Source organism: Theobroma umbraticum, unplaced genomic scaffold (genome assembly GCF_002168275.2).
Source record: "Theobroma umbraticum cultivar Fairchild unplaced genomic scaffold, ASM216827v3 scaffold_67.0, whole genome shotgun sequence".
NCBI lineage: Eukaryota > Viridiplantae > Streptophyta > Magnoliopsida > Malvales > Malvaceae > Theobroma > Theobroma umbraticum.
The window spans coordinates 6,230,424-6,249,383 of NW_018397262.1; the positions used below are offsets into that span (position 1 = coordinate 6,230,424).

An 18,960-nucleotide genomic window follows, 5' to 3' on the forward strand; every position below is an offset into this window, starting at 1 on the left:
ATAAACCCAAAAAAAAAAAAAAAGCATTAAGCATCAAATCCTCAACCAAACTCCCATGCAACTTCCCAAGTCAATGTTACTCCTTAAGCATTGATACCACAAAAATGAAGAGCAAATCCAAGCCAGCAAAAATTTGATTACCTGAATGGACAAAAGTTGAAGAATTTTATTAAGAACCCGCAAGCGGTGAGTAACATAAGTACTAGTCGCAGGAAGCCGATTCATTCTTTTCATTTCTTCATGAACCGCCGCGGACTTCTCTTCATACCCCATTTGCTTCCACTGAACTCTGGGCTGAGTACCCCCACTTTCCTCCATACTTTGATCCATAACAGCACCGCTTCCCTTAAATTGTTCGAAACTTCCCATGAAGTACAAGAACTAAACAAACCAACAAGCCTCAAAAATCAACTTCGGGTCATAACATAAACTTCCAATAGAAAAACAAAAATTTTACAGTATCCAATTCCATAGATGTCGGATTATGAATTCTCCTTTAATATTGAGAAAAATTAATCAAAATTTTCTGGAAAAAATATAACTCCAAATTCATGTCTAATACTTAACAAGTACACCTAAACGGGAGAAATAACTCATGAAATTATTTTCATTTTATATGAAAATAGAGTTGAAATTAAATCATTGAAAAATCTATACAATAGCAAGGATTTAACATGAAAAAAAAATTGATAGAAAAAGGAAGACTTACAATTACAGAGGATACTCGAGAGGAGCCAGAATCGAAGAAGGGGACTTCACGAATAACGACCGGGATAAATAACCCACGCCTGCTTAAATAAACAAAACGCATCGTTTTGTTGGAACTAAACAGGCCGACGCCGACCCAAATAAACAAAACGCTGCGTTTTGTTGGAAATATGGCCTATATATATATTTTTTTAAGGTTTAAGGAAAAGAGGATTTAAACTTTATTCTTTTAAATAAAAATATTATACATTAACTAATAAATTAAATACTCGAATGTAATTATAAATTTAATTAACTCAACTAAATTCATAAAATAATTTAACAAAGATGACAATCATAGCTCATATTTTCAACTCAAAAAACATATATTTTAGTTCAAGCTTCCTTAACCAGTAAAGAATTCAATAAGTTTTGATATCACTTATTACAATTTACATTTTAATCTAAAAAATATATTTACAGAATGAAAGAAAAACTTTATTTATAAATCTAAAACTTATTCTGTCTTTTATTAATGTGAAATTCATGATATAAGTACTTATATAACAGTAATATAAATTTATATATAATTTTAAGTATTTTTTATATTTATTTACAATTATTTAATATATTTATTGGATGTTAAAAATAATAAATATTTCCTATATTTTTCATAATCTTCATGTAAAAAAATATACTAACATAAATTGGCTGAAATCTATGTGACATTTCTACTCTTGTGCTTGTCTTTTAATTGGAGAGAAGTGCAACAATGCCAACTCCTTCCATCTCAATTTATTTTATATTTATTAATTTTTTTAATTAAACAAAACTTTCAAAATATTATTTTAAATTTTAATACTACATTATATATTTCAAAATAATGATTTAAATTATATTTATTTGATTAAAAATCAACAAAAAAATATAATAGGACAAAGTATATATTATTTTACTCCAATTTTCATTCTAACAAGTTAATTTATGAATAATTTACTCATAAAAAAAGAAATTATGAAGAAGAAAACAATATAATAATAAGACAAAACAGTCACAAATGGAAGCAATCATCCAAGGTATCTATGAGCAAATGATTAGATTGAACTATGCAGCAAAGAAATGATAACATTATTTTAATTAACAAACAAATAATTGCTATTTTTAAATCTTTTTGTTTATCAAAAAGAAAAGAAAAGAGAATGCATAATTTAATGATTAAGACAACTCAATGGAATAGTGAAATCTTTCTTTAAGGCATATTTACAAAAATAAAATGATGGAAGCTAAAGGTCTAGCCATGTGGATTTCACATGGCCACCTCAATATTTGACAATTTCATAAATTATAATAATTTTTTAAATTAATAATAATCCAAGAAATCTACCTATCCTAAAAGTTATATGTTTAGAAATGATAATCGACCTATTGTAATCGTCACTCGATTTGATTAAATTTGATTAAAACAGTTTTATATAATATTAAATAGATACGATTAATTTATGAATAATAAAATTAATATTCAATGTGATTTTTAATAAGATTTAATTTTAAAAATTAAGATACCCATTATTCAAAACTTAATCAAATAAAGTAAAGCGATAAACAATACCCAATAAAACTTATGGTGTTTGAGAGATATTTGACACCGTCACTATTTATAATAATTTTCTAAACTAATCTAATCAATCCTAAAAGTTATATGCTTAGGAATGGTAACAGATCGACTTTATTAAATTTGATTAAAATAATTTTATATAATAATAAATACGAGTAAGTTATGAATACTAAAATTAATACTCAATGTAATTTTAGATAAAATTAAATTTTAAGTATTAAAATACTCGTTATTCGAAATTTAATTAAACAAACCAAAGCAAGAAATAATATCCAATGGAACTTATGATGCTTGAAGAATATTTGACAACTTCAAATCACTAAACACCCATGCCTACCAAACTAGAAAGCAATTTTCCAAACTAATTGTAATCTAACAAACCAACCAAACCCAATACTATATGTTAATATATTAATTTTTCTTTATTATTTCTAATTAAATATTGGAATTTATTTTTCTTTTTACAAGATAAGTATCATGATTTAAATCTATAATCTACTAAAATCTCAACCACCCTTTAAGTTTGAACTATTCTACTACTATCATTATTTGGATAATAACAACATTTTTCATAAATGAATTATCTAACAAGGCTCCACTATTTTTATAAAAATTATACTAATGGTAAATCTATTTAATTAAAAAAAAGGGTAATCCACTTTGTTTTCATTGTTGTCAGTCCCAAAAAAGCTCCATCATCCTGACCCTTGACAAAAGATAAGTGCCACGCGTTTGGATAAAATTCAATCATGGGTTTTGAAAAGACAGAACTCAGGCAGCACTAATCGCAGGTGATTGGAGCCTTTCATACGTGCGAGGTAACCGTAAAAGTAAAACTCCTCCTACCAAGAAGTTCTTGTCACGCGTGTGAGAAGCAGAGAGAAAATATAGGGGCGGAAACCTGAAATTTCCCCGAAAAAGAAAATTAAGTACAAAAATATTAAATAAAAAAAATGAATTAAAAGGTCAAGGAGCGGAGACTCGTATTGCAATTTCTCTCTCTCTCTCTTTTTGTTTTTTCTATTTTATTTATTTATTTTCTCTTCTTTTTCTTTCGAGTCGCATAAAAATCAGAGAGAGAGAGAGAACAGAAGGAGAGAGGGAAAGAAGAGAGGAAGAGGGCGTGAAAAGACCGAATTGACCTTTGCTTTCTTTCGAAATTACCCTTTCTTCTTCTTCTTCGTCGTCGTTGTCGTCGTCGCCGTCTTAGTCTCTCTCTCTGTAATTTTTTTTATTTCATTTATCAAACATGAACGAGAAGGCTAATGTTTCCAAGGAGCTCAATGCGAAACACCGAAAGGTGATCCTAAATTTACCTTTTTGACCTTTTTTTATTCCTAATTCCCATTTTTACCCCATATCAAGGCTTGCTTTGTGTTTTGACTTTGAATTGATTTGATCTGTATTTTTTATATAACTTTGTTGTTGCTTTTCACTTGATTTTTTAATTTGTTGGTTATTTGATTTAAGTTTTTGTTTTTGTTTTAAAGGATAAGATCGAATCGAATGTCGAATAGCAAATATGAGCTGATTTAGGGCTTTTTATTTTTGTATGAATGAATGGTGATTGTGTTAAAATTATTATCGGATTAAGATCTGTTCAGATAGATCAAGTTGGTAAATTTGATTGAGATTAATGTGATTTGCTCAGCTAAAAATTTCATTTCAAATAGCATCATATATTATATTTTGCTATTTTGGGAGATCTAAACTCGGTTTTCCTCAATCAATTTTGTTTCAAATATATTTTCGATTTTGCGGATTGAAGGCTGTGATGTCTACGGTATACTGCTGGTTGTGATTGATTTATTCATTGATGCAAAACTTTTGAAAGGTTAATTTTAGACGTAGGAGCAATTTTACACAATCTTCCTGTGTGGCATCAAGGTGTATGAATTAGGTTGTGGAGGGTGTAAATTCCTCCGTATTCTTTGCTTATGTATATTGTCTCCCTGAATTGTTGGTTCTTGTGTGTGTATGTTAATCTATATAATATGAAGGTCTATATGGTATGACAGACTCATTTAATCAAAGATTTTGGTTTTTGCATATGTCAAATGCTGCCAGTTTTGATGTTTGGCAAATCTTTTATTTTGATTAAAGTTCTTATTGTTTCGCCTCACCCGTATGCAGATTCTTGAAGGTCTTCTTAAATTGCCAGAGAATAGAGAATGTGCTGACTGCAAATCCAAGTATGTAACAAGAAAAATCAAGAGAGATGATGTGGATATCGTAATGGCAAATAACTGAGTACCTAAAATAGAAATTGTCTTAATACATAGATGTTTTTGTGAATTTTGTCACGAATCGGAAGTGATGTCGTTCATTCTTATCATAGATGCTAATAATTGCCTCATTTCTCTGCAGAGGTCCGAGATGGGCAAGTGTGAATTTAGGTATCTTTATATGCATGCAATGTTCTGGGATCCACAGAAGTCTTGGGGTACACATATCAAAGGTGATTTTCTTATCTCTGGAATGAATACTTTGTCTTCCTGAATCAGAAAGCTCATTGAGTTGCTGGCACTGTCTCAACTTCTGTACTTCAACTACGTATACATTTTGCTTTGTCGCTTGGTTTGTCATAAGTGCAGTTAGATTGATGCCCGTTCAATTTTCAATGATAGTGTCTTAAGACTTCAAAGGATTATAAAGGTTAGGGATTTACTGATTGAAGTGATAAGCTGTCTTTTTGCCTCAACAGACTGATTCTAAAGCTCTTTTAGAAATATGGTTATATATTTGGCTCACTTAGGTGTTGGGACTGCTCTTGTTTTGGGCTACCTAAGATTTCATTTTTCTCTTTCCTGCTATGTATATTGGTGATGCTGCAGTCATTTAATTGTCTCCAATTTCAACTGTTATACTAAAAATTTTCATCTGATAGTTCTTGATCGTGTCTTATCCTCTGCAATGTTACCCATTTCAGCCTTATTAACATTTGGTTTTATGATTGAAGACAGTTTAGTTTTTACAAGTGCATTTATGCATCTTAGTGGCTCTTGCTGCAGGTTAGATCTGCTACCCTGGACACATGGCTTCCTGAGCAGGTTGCTTTTATTCAATGTAAGCTTTTTATTAGGTCAAGAATTTGTGTTATTCTGATTGATAGTGGTTTATGTTAAGATGGAGAAGAGCCTACTAAATATGACAATGACTTGCCTTGTTATGCAGCAATGGGAAATGAGAAGGCAAACAGCTACTGGGAAGCTGAGTTACCCCCTAATTACGATAGAGTTGGAATTGAGAACTTCATTCGTGCTAAGTATGTCTCATAGAGTTTTCCGTGATCCACCATTAATTATTTTTTTGTATTCAGTTTTAGTTCAGAGTTTTCTTGTATTATTCTGATGGTTGTTGTATATTCTTATAGATATGAGGAAAAGAGATGGGTTCCTAGAGATGGAAAATCCCAATCACCACCTAGAGGGTGGGATGAAAGGGCTCCTCGTTGGCAGAGACCTATGGAAAAAAGTGGGCATGGGCACATTAGTAATTCTGAGAATTCATTTGAGGAAAGGAGGAACATTCAAGCATCTAGCAGAAAAGAAAGCCTTCCTGCAACAAGAATTAGTCTTCCTGTTCCTCCCAAGGGACCTGAGCAGGTATTAAGTTGCTTTTGCTGGTTATTTGCTTTAGATGTGAATAACCTGAAAGCTATAGCATTAGAATTTAAAAGTATGAGGAAAATGCCATGAGAAAAGAAGGCTTGTCGCTTGCTAAAGTTGCAAAAAAACTGTCAATTAGAACTAAGGTCATGAAGTTGTTTTGTGCATGGTTCAACTTGCTTTCTTGCTTCTCTCAGTATAGTATTTCTTTCCAGTAATTCACCTCTCTTAGTTATTTGTTTTTTAAAAAATTTTCATTTTATAACACAGAATTTGCTGATCAATGTGCAGGTTACACCCATCCAGAAGCCTGAACCAGTTGTTCAGAAAGCAGTACCAGTTGCTGCACCAGGTGAGGCAACAAAGCCAGCTGTAGAGACTGCTTCCACTGTCGCACCCCCTAAAGTCTGTTACGCTACAGACCTGTTCGACATGCTCTCGATGGATGATGGCCCAAGTGAAAATGGGGCAGAGGCGGCTTCTACTGATGATAATAATTGGGCTGGTTTCCAGTGTATGTCTTAAAATTTAACTGTAATTTTTGTTTATTGGGATCATCTTGCATTTTATTTGTATGATCTAGTTAACATGCTTTCTACCAAGTGCCAGCCACTTGGGAATTGAGAGTTATGGTTGTAGCATTTTATTATTGTCATTGATTTTGATGCATATTAATTTGCAGCTGCTGGAGAAACTTCCACAACTAACAAAACCGACCCACCAAAAGCTGCTGAGAGTAATTCCCAGTCAGCTACTGGGATTGAGGATTTGTTTAATGATTCACCTCCATTAACTACCAACCAAGTCCCAGAGAAGCCCCAAAATGATGTGAAAAATGATATTATGAGCCTCTTTGAAAAGGTATGTCTTCCACATTATTTACTTGTGTCTTAGAAACCCTTGATGTAAACATATATTACTCACTCATTTGCTGGTTGGAGCTAATCAGATCATTCCTTACATTGTAACATGCTTCTTGAGAAACATCAGTATGCATTTGTGCATGACCTTTTTTTTGGTGGGTGTTACATGATTGATATCATGGTTTCCATTGATTACAGTCCAATATGGTGTCGCCTTTTGCGATGCATCAACAGCAACTAGCTATGCTAGCACAGCAACAGTCTCTTCTCATGGCTGCTGCTGCTAAATCTGCTCCTGGAAGTACTCAACTGCCTGCACAGCAACTAGCTATGCTAGCACAGCAACAGTCTCTTCTCATGGCTGCTGCAGCTAAATCTGCTCCTGGAAATACTCAACAGCCTGCATCCAACGGCTCAAGCATACCCACTCAAACTTGGCCAAACATCGGCTATCAAATCCCTGGAATGATGATGCCAGTTGCCGGGCAGGCTGATCTGCAGAAACTTATGCAGGTAGACTCCATAGTACAGTTGCAATATTAGCACATTTTAAGAATTATATCTAGCAAGTTTCTCATTTTTGCATTTCTTTTTCCTGCTGCATTAGACTATGACAATGGGACAGACACAACAATTGGGAAACCCTGTTGCATATCCACCATCCAGGTACATATTTGATCTCTTTATTCTTGGTTTTGTTGAAGTTCATTTATGTCTCTGACGATGAATTGTTCCTGTAGTACTGTTTATTTTGCCCTCAGTTTTGGGTTGATTATGCAATACACTTTTATTCTCCAGGTGGTTTTTAATACAATAAAAAGTTTCTAATTCTATTCTGAGAATCCTGTTCCGTGCCGCCGATGTGTTCTCATAAATAACTATCAGATAGATTACAAGTTTTACAGATAAGTTGCTCCCTCCTCCGAAGTCCCAACTTTTTTGCTGTGTCTTTCTTGCAGCTTTTATGCAATGGGGCAAGTTACGCCAACAAACGGTGTAGCGACCAGCGGAGCAACAAGCAAGCCCCAATCGGCTTCCACCGTTTCATCAGTGAATTCTTCACAAGCAGGAAAGGATTATGATTTTTCGTCATTGACACAAGGGATGTTCACAAAACAGTGAGTTTGGCTGGGGCAGGGTGATGATGATTGCTGGCTTTGTCATACTATACCAAAAATAGTTATTTTACAGGGGCAACTTAGAGGTTTGGGAGGGTATTTTCTCCTCTACCAGGTGGGGAGGGGGGATTGTAAACTATTTGTAGATGCAGTTTTCAGTTTTTTTTTTTTAATCCATATTTGGGTGATGACTTCATTTGTATGAGTAGATTTATGCCAAGCATTAATAAAGATGAGTTTAGATTGAATTGGATTAATCATTCCTCAAACATTGCATAATCACGTATTCACTTTAGCCGTCTCTAACTTTTGGCAAATGCATGATGGTGGAATTCAGGCATGGAAATTGGATTAAGATGGACCTTGGGCCCAACCCAATGGTCAGCTGGCTCGATGTGTAGCCCACCAGACTTTGGAGCCCAAAACACAAATGGTCCAACTTGTGTAGTCAATTAGTTATTACATGTGTTAATTGATTTGCAAATGAATCAATTTATATATTTTAGAAACAAGAGTTTAGGGTTTAGTAACATAATTAGTACCATGTCTTATTCATTTTGTCACTATTATTTTTTTAAGAAAATTAAGATATATATTGTCACATTTTTTATGATATAATATTTTAAAATTAATTTTTATATTTTTATTATATTTAATTAAATTTTTATCTTTTTATTTTAAATCAAATAGATTTTCAAAACTAACAGTTAACAAACTATCACTAGTTAGAAGAGGATGAAAAATATCATATAGTCCAGTAGTTATATTTTCATATTACATCATTATTTACTATTACACATCAACATATTACATTAGTTCTTTGTTCCTTTTGACTAATGAATACTATTTTGTTTTTCAAAAAAAAAAAATCAATTAGCACCACTTTACGTAAAATGATAAGTAATATTTTGATTAACAATATATAATCAATTGTTAATTATAAGAATTTATTTAATTTAAAAATAAATGTATAAAAGTTTAATTTAAAATTTTTTAAATAACTTAAGAATTTTTTAAAGATATTATATTTTTTATCTTATTATTTCTCAAAAGCATTTTAAATTTCACAAAAAATCAATTTGGTGGGGGAGAGTTTTTGTTATTATTAATTGAAATAGTGCATGGCACCGGATTCAAAGGATCGCGTCCACTTGAAGGTTCATTCCTCATTTCCCTTTCTTAAAAGGACAAAAAGATGAAAAAAAAAAAAAAAGAAAGAGTAGGAAGCTTCTGGAGGAGTCCCAAATGAAACAAGAGTCCATATCCTGACCAATCACATCCCATGCCTGGTGTTTGGATAGAGATAGATGGCCATGCCCATTCCTGCAAATTGCTGACTTTTCCAAACCCCAAATTAGGCACAGTATCCTTGGACCTGGAGAAACCATTTGCACAAAACTACAAAAGCAGGGGTTGTTCGGAGGGTCTGGACAAACTCAGCACCTAGCTGCTATTGCAGCAGCAGTATAACACTCCGCCCTGCTCATGAACCTGATGCCTGCCATGTGTCGATCACACTATCCTTTGGCGGTGGCGTCAATTGGTAACCGCCATGAAATTGTTTTATCATTTCTGGGTCCCGTGACAATGGAGATCGCTTCACTTCTGCCTTTGGCGCTTTACCAGTCAAACTTGTTCCAGCTCATCACACAAAAGCAAAGTCTTCCATCTCTTGAGCTGCATCTTCACGTGCTGCCTTTGTGGGAAGTTTCTTGCCCATTAGATTTCCCACATTTTGCAATCTATTAGCTAATTTATTATCACATTTTTTTCATGCCAAAACTCAAATTTATAATTTATTTACGCGTAAAAATATAAATTTATAAGATCAGTTCTGAATTTGATTTGATAATAATATTTGATGCATTAACAATATAATTTTTATAAAAATAAAATATGCTAATAATTTTTTAAATAATATCAAAATGTCAAGATTTAGTGACCTCAGTGCAGTAAATACTTTTCCATTGATTTGTTACATAATATATTTTTTTTCCATATGCTTCCAAAAAAAAACACCCTGAAATCACAGTCTAATCAATTGGAAAAGTTTAATAGGGTAATATTTCTTGAAAGGTTCACGCACACCACATATGTACAAAGATGGTGTCCATTTTTCAAGCAAGTTGTTCACCGTCTCACTGTACTCTAGCCCAAGCCTTTGACAACTTCCTCTTGATTTCTTGTCATACTAAAAAAGCTAATTTCGTGTTAGGAAACAACACTTCTTCTTGTTAGGTCAAGGTCAATTGTGTTTTCATCGCATTAACAATAATCACGAAATTAAAATTTTACATAAAGAATGATTAAACAGTAATTATATTATATATACCGAGTTAAATATATAATAATAAAAAAATTAAAAATTAAAGATACTTATTATTACTCGTCACTTTTTTGATTTCGTCAATAATTACATAATATATTAATTTTATATGATGATATATTTATGTGATATTTTCACAATTCACAATATCATACAATATAAAAAAATAAGTAACATTTTTATAAATAAATAATTAATTAACTTACTAATTATATAAAAATTATTCGACCCATCACCACCCACTACCCATTTGATTTCATCGCATAGTACATTGATTTAGTATGATGACATATTCATATGATATTTTTACAATTCACAATATCACATAATATAAAAGAACAAGTAATATTTTTATTAATAGTTAATTAATTAACTTGTTAATTATAAAAAATTATCCAACTTAATATAAAAATATATAAATTTAATTAAATGTAATAAAAATAAAAAAATTATTTAAATTTTTTTGTATATAATTCAGAGACATTTTAAAATATTATACCTATAAATAATTGTGTTACGAGTACGTGACTGTGAGAGTATACGACAATAAAATATGGTAGTAAATGAGTGAATTTGTGTTGTAAACGATGTTGGTATTGATGATCATATGAAAGGGCAAAACAAAATGACAAGCACATGGATACTGTGCATGTCGGTGAAGACGGTGACTAGCCACTCGTCGACTTGGTTACCGTCTTGTACTAAAATAACTGAAAATATTTATTTTATTAAAATAAATATATTTGCACCTTAAAATAATGCCCAAATGGATCTAAAGTTAATTATTTATTTAAATTTATATGTTTATATCTATAAATCTTATATACATGAAATTTATATGCATTGCATTTACAATAAAAATTAGATATATATATATATGTATATTGAGATTATCTTTAAATTTATCCACATACCTTGTCTTATCAGAAGAATTATTTCAATAAACATATATTTATATCAAAATTCTCTTTATTTACATCAAAAAATAAAATAAAATCATTATAGTTCGAATTGTGATTTAAGATAGATATATAATTGTGATTATATGTAACAAAATGTTACCAGCCGAAACATAAGGCTAATTCCATTGTAGCTTTAAGTTTTGAAAATAAAACTTAAATAAGTTCGTAAATCATAGAATTACAGATTTATGTTTTTAATTTAATAAATATACTTTATTAGTGATAAAATACTTATATTTATATATTTGAGATCAATTTCATTTTTTACCATATGAGATCCATGGCACAAACAACTTCCAAATACATAAAATGTGAAAAGAAAAATTATAGTAATTAATTAAAAAGCAAACGGCTTGTCTGTAGTGGTTTGGTCAACTTGTATTATTATTAAGGTCAAGCCATGGTCGGTCAAGGGTTGCACCACCATGCACCGTGGCTGGGAAGCCCACATGGCAGCCGGTAATTCAGGATCCAGAATTAACACACCCCCTTAATGCTGAAAAATTATATATTGTTTATTTGTTTACAACGTAAAAAGAACTTTGTCTTGTTTTCAAGATTCTGATCTTCGGGCAGTTATTTAAATTATAGTTTAAAATGTGCTATTATTTAAATATTTAATAATACATATATATTTTCACTTTTAAAATAATATTGAATAGTACAGTTTAAATTACGATTAAAAATGTATATAATGCAATTAAATATATGATAATGTTGTGAGTTAACTTTGTTGTAGCACACGAAAACTCTAGAAAAATCAAAACATTATCTGTTTTAAAAAGATAAGGATTCGATCCAATTGGCATATTTTGGGATGTGCGAAACCATGCATATTGACCTAAATGGTAATGGAAAAAAGCCGATTTTTAATGTTATTTCGTCGAAATAAAAATGGTAAAATTATAATATTTTTTAAAATTTTATTAAATTTAAAATAGAATTAAAAATTTAACTTAACGGTTATTATTTTTTAAAAAATAATTAAATATTGAGCTCAAACTTTGTATTAAAAATAAATCAAACCAAATACGGTAAAAATACATATATAAAAATAAAATTAAATATATATATATATATATCAACCCAAAATAAAATCAAAGCAAATACGTCAACTATGCACACTACCACGTGGATAGAAAAGCCCATGTCACCGCTTGCCAACGTTTCACCCAGCAAAACTCTCCGATCTCACCTACGTGGAGCAACAGGGGTCCCACATTAACTCCCCAATCCAACGGTCCATATTTCATCATCGAAAACCACCCCAACTCCCCTCTATAAAATACCCTCCAAGCCCAACCACCTTTCAATTTCCTTCGTCTTCGACGTCCGTTCACAGTTTCCTCTGGAGAATTCTTGTTCTGTTCGAGTAATGGCGAATCCAATGCTTTCTCTCAAAACGGCGTTGATATCCACCGGTATCATTTCCGTCGCCATCGTTTTCAAAGTTTCGCTTCCGTTGGTCTCAGAGCTGATAACGTCTGGTATTCCTTCAACTTACAGTTTGGTACTTTCTTTTCTTAGGCCTCCGTATCTTTACCTTCTCATCAACTGCATCATCATCTCCATCGTCGCCTCCTCCAAGCTCCAGCACAAAGCGGAAACTCAACAAAGTCCCTCGCCAGAGATAGTTTTGCCGGCGGTCAAGGTTTCTAGCGAAGTGTATAGTAGTGAGTATAGTTATGGAAGTGATACATCCGCAAGGGTTGTGGTGGCGGAGGAGAGTAAGAGAGCGGTGGTGGTGGACGGTGGTGACGAGGAGGAGCAGGTTAAAGTGGTGATATCACCGCCGGCACCACCGCCTGCGAGGAGTGAGTCTATGGAGCTTGTGATGAGTTTGTTGAATGAGAAAGCGGCGGAGAAGCCGCCGGTTTCGAAGAGGTTTGGTCAGCGGAAAGCTCAGAAAGCGGCTTCGGAAGGTAAACACCCTAATCCTCTATCACATCAGAATTTCAAAATGAAATGCTAACGTGCGTACCTGAAAAGTCAAACTTACCCCTATCTTTCTACCAGATTTCTTTGCCTTTTCTGCTTGATACGGTACGGGTAAAACAGTAAAGTTACTGATGGGTGGTGCTAATTTGCAGGGAAAGCCTTGAGGGTGTCGAAGCCGAAACGGCACGACACGTTGGAGTCGACGTGGAAGACGATAACGGAGGGCCGTCCGATGCCGTTAACACGTCATCTGAAGAAATCCGACACGTGGGAACAACGGGCTCAGAAAGATCCAAATGCCCCTCCCCCTCCTCTCCCCCACACGGTGAAGAAATCCGACACTTTCAACGAGGGCCCCAAGGGAACGTCGCTGACTCGGTCTTCTGGCTCGGGGAAACTCAAGAAAGACCCCTCACTGAGTCAGGACGAGTTGAACCGCCGAGTGGAAGCGTTCATTAAGAAGTTTAACGAGGAAATGAGGTTGCAGAGGCAGGAGTCTTTGAACCAGTATCAGGAGATGATTAGGAGAGGGGCCGAGTAGGAATTTTAGTAAACTCAGAGGGTTACAAGTAAAATTATCTGTTTTTATTTTACTTTTGCCTTTTTTTTTAGAGGGGTAAATAGTTCCCGCTTTGTAAAAAAAGAGCGTTTTTTGTTTTTTTTAGTTTAAAATTATTATTTTCCAATGGAAATGGCATTGCTCTCTTAAAGAGATTTGCCGATTAATATATATCTGAAATTATTTCAAGAATAAATAACAAAATGTAGTATTATTATTGTTTTTTTTACTTAATATTTGAAAAAATTCTTGAATTATATAAAAAAATTTAAATAAATTAAATTTTTTATATTTTTATTTAAAGTTAAATAAGTCTTTATAATGATTGTAGGTGATTCAATTATTAATAGTTAAAATACTATTATTATTTTTATATTATATGATATTATAATAGATAACTATATAATGTATAAATGTGATAATATAATATAATATAATTATATAATATTTTATTTAAATATTTTTATATTATGTTAATATTATATGAATATAAAATAATAAATGAAGTTTAATTAATGATGGTTATTTAAAATTTATATGATTCAAAATAAAATATAATAGAAAAATAAAAATTTTATAATATTTCATTCTATTGTTTTGGTGTTGTGTTGCCTTTCATATTATTTCAAAATGTTGGACCGTAAATATAATGATTTTCATAATCCCAAATTAATTTCTGAAAACAGGAATACATGGCCTCGTCTTCCAGCTTGTATCTGAAAAGCTGTGAGGGAAGGCGGCACTGCTGCACTATTGTCGATTGTGCACCGAAAGGAAAAAGGATAAGAGAAGAGAAGGTAAAATGTGGTTAAGCTGATATGGTTTTTTTTTATCATATCTCTCCTTTCTTTCTTTCTTTTCCCTTCATTGCTTTTAGGCTTATATAACTTGTTTAAAACGATTTCTTAACCTATTTGGAAAACACTATTTTCAGCCATTACTTAATTAAATGGCGGAAAAATCAATTTATATCTAGTCATTTTGAATTCGAATTGTTTCGATTTAATTCATTTCAAGTTTTTTTCGAATTCGAATTCTTTTCGAGTTCAGGTTCTGATTAATTTTGCCACCTCACTAGGATTAACTAGTCTATAACTACAAAGTCTTGGCTAAGCCCTTCAAATGTACCCTTCTATACTTGTCAATGTTAATCCAAAAAGAGCGAAGTCATGAAATCGTCAACTATCTAGGAGGATCCCAAAAGGCTGGAATAATTTTAAGCTATAGAATTAACTCCTTTCCCATTATTATTTATGGAATTGAGAGCAGAGCAAATATATACCTCAAAAGTCTAGCCTTTTGGTATGGTCCCCTGTCAGAAAGGGAACCGCCTGCATGTCTTAATGGTTTATGTTCACCGATGTTATCTTCCTGAATAACTTGGGAGTAAGCTTCAGCAATCTTCTTATCTGATCAGTTGCCCTCATGCCAATAAATGATTGTCCATTTGTCAATGGATTACTTGTGAGTTTGGATGAACCTGGCTGACAAAATCTCAGCAGATCGATCACATTAATTTTCATTGACATTTAAATATGATCAGCAAGCAGTAATGTAGATTAATATGAAACAACTGTCATAATACCCCATCTCGGATGTGAATGTGATCATAGATTTATGCTAAAGAACATGTACAAGAGGTAAAAGAATAGGAAATGCAAACACTTTCTAGCATTTATTTTTGTATTTGTCTATGCTTGTTGTGTTACAGTTTGTTCAGAGTATATCTATCACAAGGGAATAAACCTTTTACATTGCCATGTTGGCTGGGAAAAGCCTATCCAGAAAAGTATAGACACCTCCACCCAGTAGAAGTGCACCGCTGCCAAAGAAATCAGAGTTAATCCATGTGTGAGAGACATGTACGGTTAGCGAATACTACGAATCTACAGGCAATTACACTGAGGAAATAAGAGGCAGATGCTGACTTCGACAGGGATGCATATGAGAGAGCTTTTGCTCTAACAGAGCAAACAACATGAGCTATGATATAAGGTTCACCGGAAATTAAATGAAAGAAGGAATACTTAACAAAGATGATGACTGTTGCACACTAGAGAAACCAAAAGAATGCGGAAACATTTTTGAGAGTACCTCACTGGGTTGATCCATGCTGAGAACTTCCTGAAGGATAGCAGACTCTGCCAGTACATATATAATGATTAGTTGAATTTCTGGTTAATAACAATTTAAGGAAGTACATTAGCCATTAAAGATGGAGTGAGGTGGCAGAAATTAGTTATGACAATGATTTTATGTAGTTCTGGCAACGTATGTATGCCCTCCATTAACAAAATCGACATATATGCATACCTGCAATGCTCCGGCAAAAGAAGCAGCAAGAAGTAGGGGAGCAACATAGCCAGTTGTGTATGTCAAGAGTAAGCTGCCTCCAATTATTGGATCCTGTTGTTATACAGTAGTAACACATTATTTAGTATTGCCCTAGCTGTACTGAGTACATATACATATCAGGTTTATGCCAAATAAAGACAGATTTCTTTCTTCTATAGATGTAAAAGTGAAATCACTTTAAAAGCTGCATAGTCTCTATCTTTTATGCAGTTTACCTTGGATGTGGCTACGTATCCCAGCAACGTGGCCAGCACTGGTGTGCTGCAAGGTGAGGCAGCTAATGCAAATGTAAGCCCAGCTAAATATGCTTGCACACCTAAACATAAAAAATTTCAAAATTACACCTTAAAAATGTTTGTTAGAGATTCATTCAGATAATTAACTTTTGTTAGGTAGCGGAAAATAATTGAGTTAATTACTCGATGGGAAATTGGCGGCTGCAGCACGAGGGTCAAAATTGTTAAAGAAAGAGGGAAGTTGTAATTCAATGACCTGCAATGGTAGTTCACAGCAAAAGAAGAATACCTATATCAGAAGTATCTTGAGTACAACAAACTCTGATACATAATTTAATAACACCCTGCCAATCTGTTAACAGTTCTACATTAAAATTGAAGCCATCATAAAGTTGCACACTTGTAGTTCTGACCACGATCACTTAACTTGTAGCATCCCACTCCAACCCCCCCCCACCGCCCTCTCAAGAAATAGATGCCACCAATCCTAAGTAAGAACTGGTGATTAACCGATTTTGTCAGAGGCAGGTTCTCCAAAAGATTAAAAAGAAAAGAAAAACCTGAAATCTCCCTTCTATAAGTCTTTTCTCTTTTGGTAGAAGATTAAAAATAAATCAATAAATTGTAAGAATTCCTTCCACATAAACTAGAGAAACCACGTGATTGATGACAAATGTAAATATTTTCCATGTAACATTTAACCCCAAAAAAAATGCATAAATGAAACAATAACAGTAGAAGCTTGATTGAATACCTCAAGTAGATTGAGACCCATAATAACAGCCAAACCAGAAGCCGCCAATGGCAACCCCTGCCCTATTTGTCCATATGCCTTCCCAGCAAAGGAGGCTCCAATGCCCAGGAGTGCTAGTGTAGTCGCTAATCCTAATGAGAAAGCCAGAGAGTTCACAACAATCTGACCAAAAAAGAACCTCAAAGTTATGTGAGAAAAAACTCTTTCTTCACTCCCATCCTTGTATTTGTGTGTCTCATGCATGAAAGATAAGGAGAGGGAGGACCCATATATATTTCAATTAAATTTAGGCAAATAGACATAATAGATGGTACACATGCTATACTAACAACTAAGAGACAAGTTCAGAAGATGCAAATGCTTTGCTAGAGTAAGAAACTTCTGAAAATGAGAGGTAAAAAAGAATACAGAACAGGCCGCATCAGCATTGCTGCGGACTCAACCTGAACTAAGATATGTAACTTTTGGCCTTTAGGTCATCCACAAGCCAAAAGGTTCAATAGAAAAATCTTATAGAAGCAGTAAACAAGATGTATCGCATTGCAAGCTATTACCTCAGTTCTGCCCTTGCCAGAGCCAAATGCACCTGGAAAGGTTCCAATCAGTCAAAAAATCAACATCAAAGATGATAGGACAAGCAAGAAAGTAACAGCACCATTTTAAAAGATCCATTGAGCTTTAGGCAAAGTAATGCTAACTACTTACCAATATAACCAAGCGTCAATGGCAGAACACTTAGTGTACATGGAGAAAGGCTTGTTACAAGACCAGCCCCAAAAATAACAGCCAAACTGCCCAAATAAAAAAGACATAACATAATACTGACTGTCAACCTCAAAAAATAGCAAAGCATTTAGAGGGGAAAAAGCACAGAAAAGAACCTAGTGAAACTAAGAGCTGATAATTGGCCCTGAACAGCTTCATTAGCCTGCTGGCCAGCTGAATATAGTAGGCCTCCAAACCAATCTCCAGGACTTCCATCAGCCAACGTATAAAGAGAAGCTACTCCTTCCTGCCTTGAAGGAAAATAAATACTATTTCCTAAGATTATCCCACGAATATATAACTAGGAATACATACTTAAGATCAGATGCCATGCTAATGAATACCCAATTAAACCCATAGAAGACACTAGATCAATCAAAATTGAACTCACCAAGATTTTATCTTCACTTAAAGCCATTGCAGAGTCAATTGCAAGCAAATTTGCCACTAAAAAAACAACAGAAATTAAAAATTAAAATATGCAAAAAAAAAATATCATCACTCATAAAGTAACTCACAGATTAACAAATAATCAGTACAAATCACTGTCATAAAATAAAATTAAGAAAAAAAATTCCTTTAATTGAAAAAGAATCGTTAATAAAGAAGGACAGTGATTACCTGCTATAGTATTTATAATAGAAGGAACTTTCAAAGATTCAAAATCTTTGCAAAGATCCTTATTTCCGGTTGCCTTATTGATGGCCATCGTATATCTACCTGAAAAAAAAATGTAAAATAAAATAGATTTTAGAGCTTAAAACTCGTTAATCATAGCAAATTAAGCTCCTAATCGATATTAAGCTTACCATAGCTGGTTCTCGGGCGATTTCTAAGGCTTGAGATTTTGGAGAAACAAGAGAAGGAAGAAGAGGCGATGTGGTTTAGAACCAAAGACATCTTAAACAAAACAGACTCTGTTTGGCTGCTGAGAAAGATTTTGAATTTGACTGAGTTTTTTTTTTTAACTCGGGAACCAAACAGAGAAAGAGGGAGATATTTTTTGCTTTACACTGACTTTTGTCTTTTTAACGGTATTTCGAGTTTGAACTCAACAGTGATGTTAACGGTTAATTGATTGCAGTTGGATTGCTGTGCTGGGCTTTATATGGGCCGTATTGGGCTGAACAGAATGCTTATTGGGCTAATATAACATTGATAATTAAAAGAAAAA

The 18,960-nt window shown here is 33.2% G+C and overlaps 4 protein-coding genes across 4 annotated transcripts; 2 read left to right on the forward strand and 2 right to left on the reverse strand.

The window, feature by feature from the left end:
- Nucleotides 1-9: 9 nt before the first annotated feature.
- Nucleotides 10-780, reverse strand: LOC110418857 (uncharacterized). The gene is made up of 2 exons (XM_021431682.2): nt 710-780; nt 10-381 (listed from the first exon to the last, which is right to left on the reverse strand). The coding sequence occupies exon 2, from the start codon at nt 367-369 to the stop codon at nt 34-36; it is 336 nt and encodes a 111-aa protein (XP_021287357.2). The 5' UTR covers nt 370-381; nt 710-780; the 3' UTR covers nt 10-33.
- Nucleotides 781-3,239: 2,459 nt separating this feature from the next.
- On the forward strand, nt 3,240-8,139 carry AGD5 (ARF-GAP domain 5). Its single transcript, XM_021432997.2, has 11 exons — nt 3,240-3,602; nt 4,436-4,494; nt 4,670-4,760; nt 5,314-5,368; nt 5,477-5,567; nt 5,676-5,907; nt 6,202-6,424; nt 6,593-6,771; nt 6,972-7,286; nt 7,381-7,439; nt 7,733-8,139. The coding sequence occupies exons 1-11, from the start codon at nt 3,552-3,554 to the stop codon at nt 7,893-7,895; spliced, it is 1,518 nt and encodes a 505-aa protein (XP_021288672.1). The 5' UTR covers nt 3,240-3,551; the 3' UTR covers nt 7,896-8,139.
- A 4,340-nt stretch (nt 8,140-12,479) lies between these two features.
- Nucleotides 12,480-13,898, forward strand: LOC110419482 (cotton fiber-like protein (DUF761)). Its single transcript, XM_021432554.2, has 2 exons — nt 12,480-13,101; nt 13,270-13,898. The coding sequence occupies exons 1-2, from the start codon at nt 12,555-12,557 to the stop codon at nt 13,656-13,658; spliced, it is 936 nt and encodes a 311-aa protein (XP_021288229.1). The 5' UTR covers nt 12,480-12,554; the 3' UTR covers nt 13,659-13,898.
- A 1,372-nt stretch (nt 13,899-15,270) lies between these two features.
- CCDA (cytochrome c biogenesis protein family) lies at nt 15,271-18,799 on the reverse strand. The gene is made up of 12 exons (XM_021432263.2): nt 18,596-18,799; nt 18,408-18,506; nt 18,178-18,233; nt 17,903-18,033; nt 17,727-17,812; nt 17,576-17,607; nt 17,022-17,183; nt 16,451-16,523; nt 16,247-16,347; nt 15,990-16,082; nt 15,771-15,817; nt 15,271-15,498 (listed from the first exon to the last, which is right to left on the reverse strand). Exons 1-12 carry the CDS (start codon nt 18,684-18,686, stop codon nt 15,426-15,428), a joined length of 1,044 nt encoding a protein of 347 aa, XP_021287938.1. The 5' UTR covers nt 18,687-18,799; the 3' UTR covers nt 15,271-15,425.
- Between the last annotated feature and the right edge of the window lie 161 nt (nt 18,800-18,960).

Coding starts and splice junctions, on each gene's coding strand:
- LOC110418857 (XM_021431682.2), bottom strand. CDS start 369: ATGGGAAGTTTCGAACAATTTAAGGGAAGCGGTGCTGTTATGGATCAA.
- AGD5 (XM_021432997.2), top strand. CDS start 3,552: ATGAACGAGAAGGCTAATGTTTCCAAGGAGCTCAATGCGAAACACCGA. Junction 5,568..5,675: donor GAGAACTTCATTCGTGCTAA/GTATGTCTCATA, acceptor ATATTCTTATAG/ATATGAGGAAAAGAGATGGG. Junction 7,440..7,732: donor GTTGCATATCCACCATCCAG/GTACATATTTGA, acceptor TCTTTCTTGCAG/CTTTTATGCAATGGGGCAAG.
- LOC110419482 (XM_021432554.2), top strand. CDS start 12,555: ATGGCGAATCCAATGCTTTCTCTCAAAACGGCGTTGATATCCACCGGT. Junction 13,102..13,269: donor TCAGAAAGCGGCTTCGGAAG/GTAAACACCCTA, acceptor GCTAATTTGCAG/GGAAAGCCTTGAGGGTGTCG.
- CCDA (XM_021432263.2), bottom strand. CDS start 18,686: ATGTCTTTGGTTCTAAACCACATCGCCTCTTCTTCCTTCTCTTGTTTC. Junction 18,034..18,177: donor TAAGTGAAGATAAAATCTTG/GTGAGTTCAATT, acceptor CCTTCAAGGCAG/GAAGGAGTAGCTTCTCTTTA. Junction 15,499..15,770: donor GCATGGATCAACCCAGTGAG/GTACTCTCAAAA, acceptor TTTCTTTGGCAG/CGGTGCACTTCTACTGGGTG.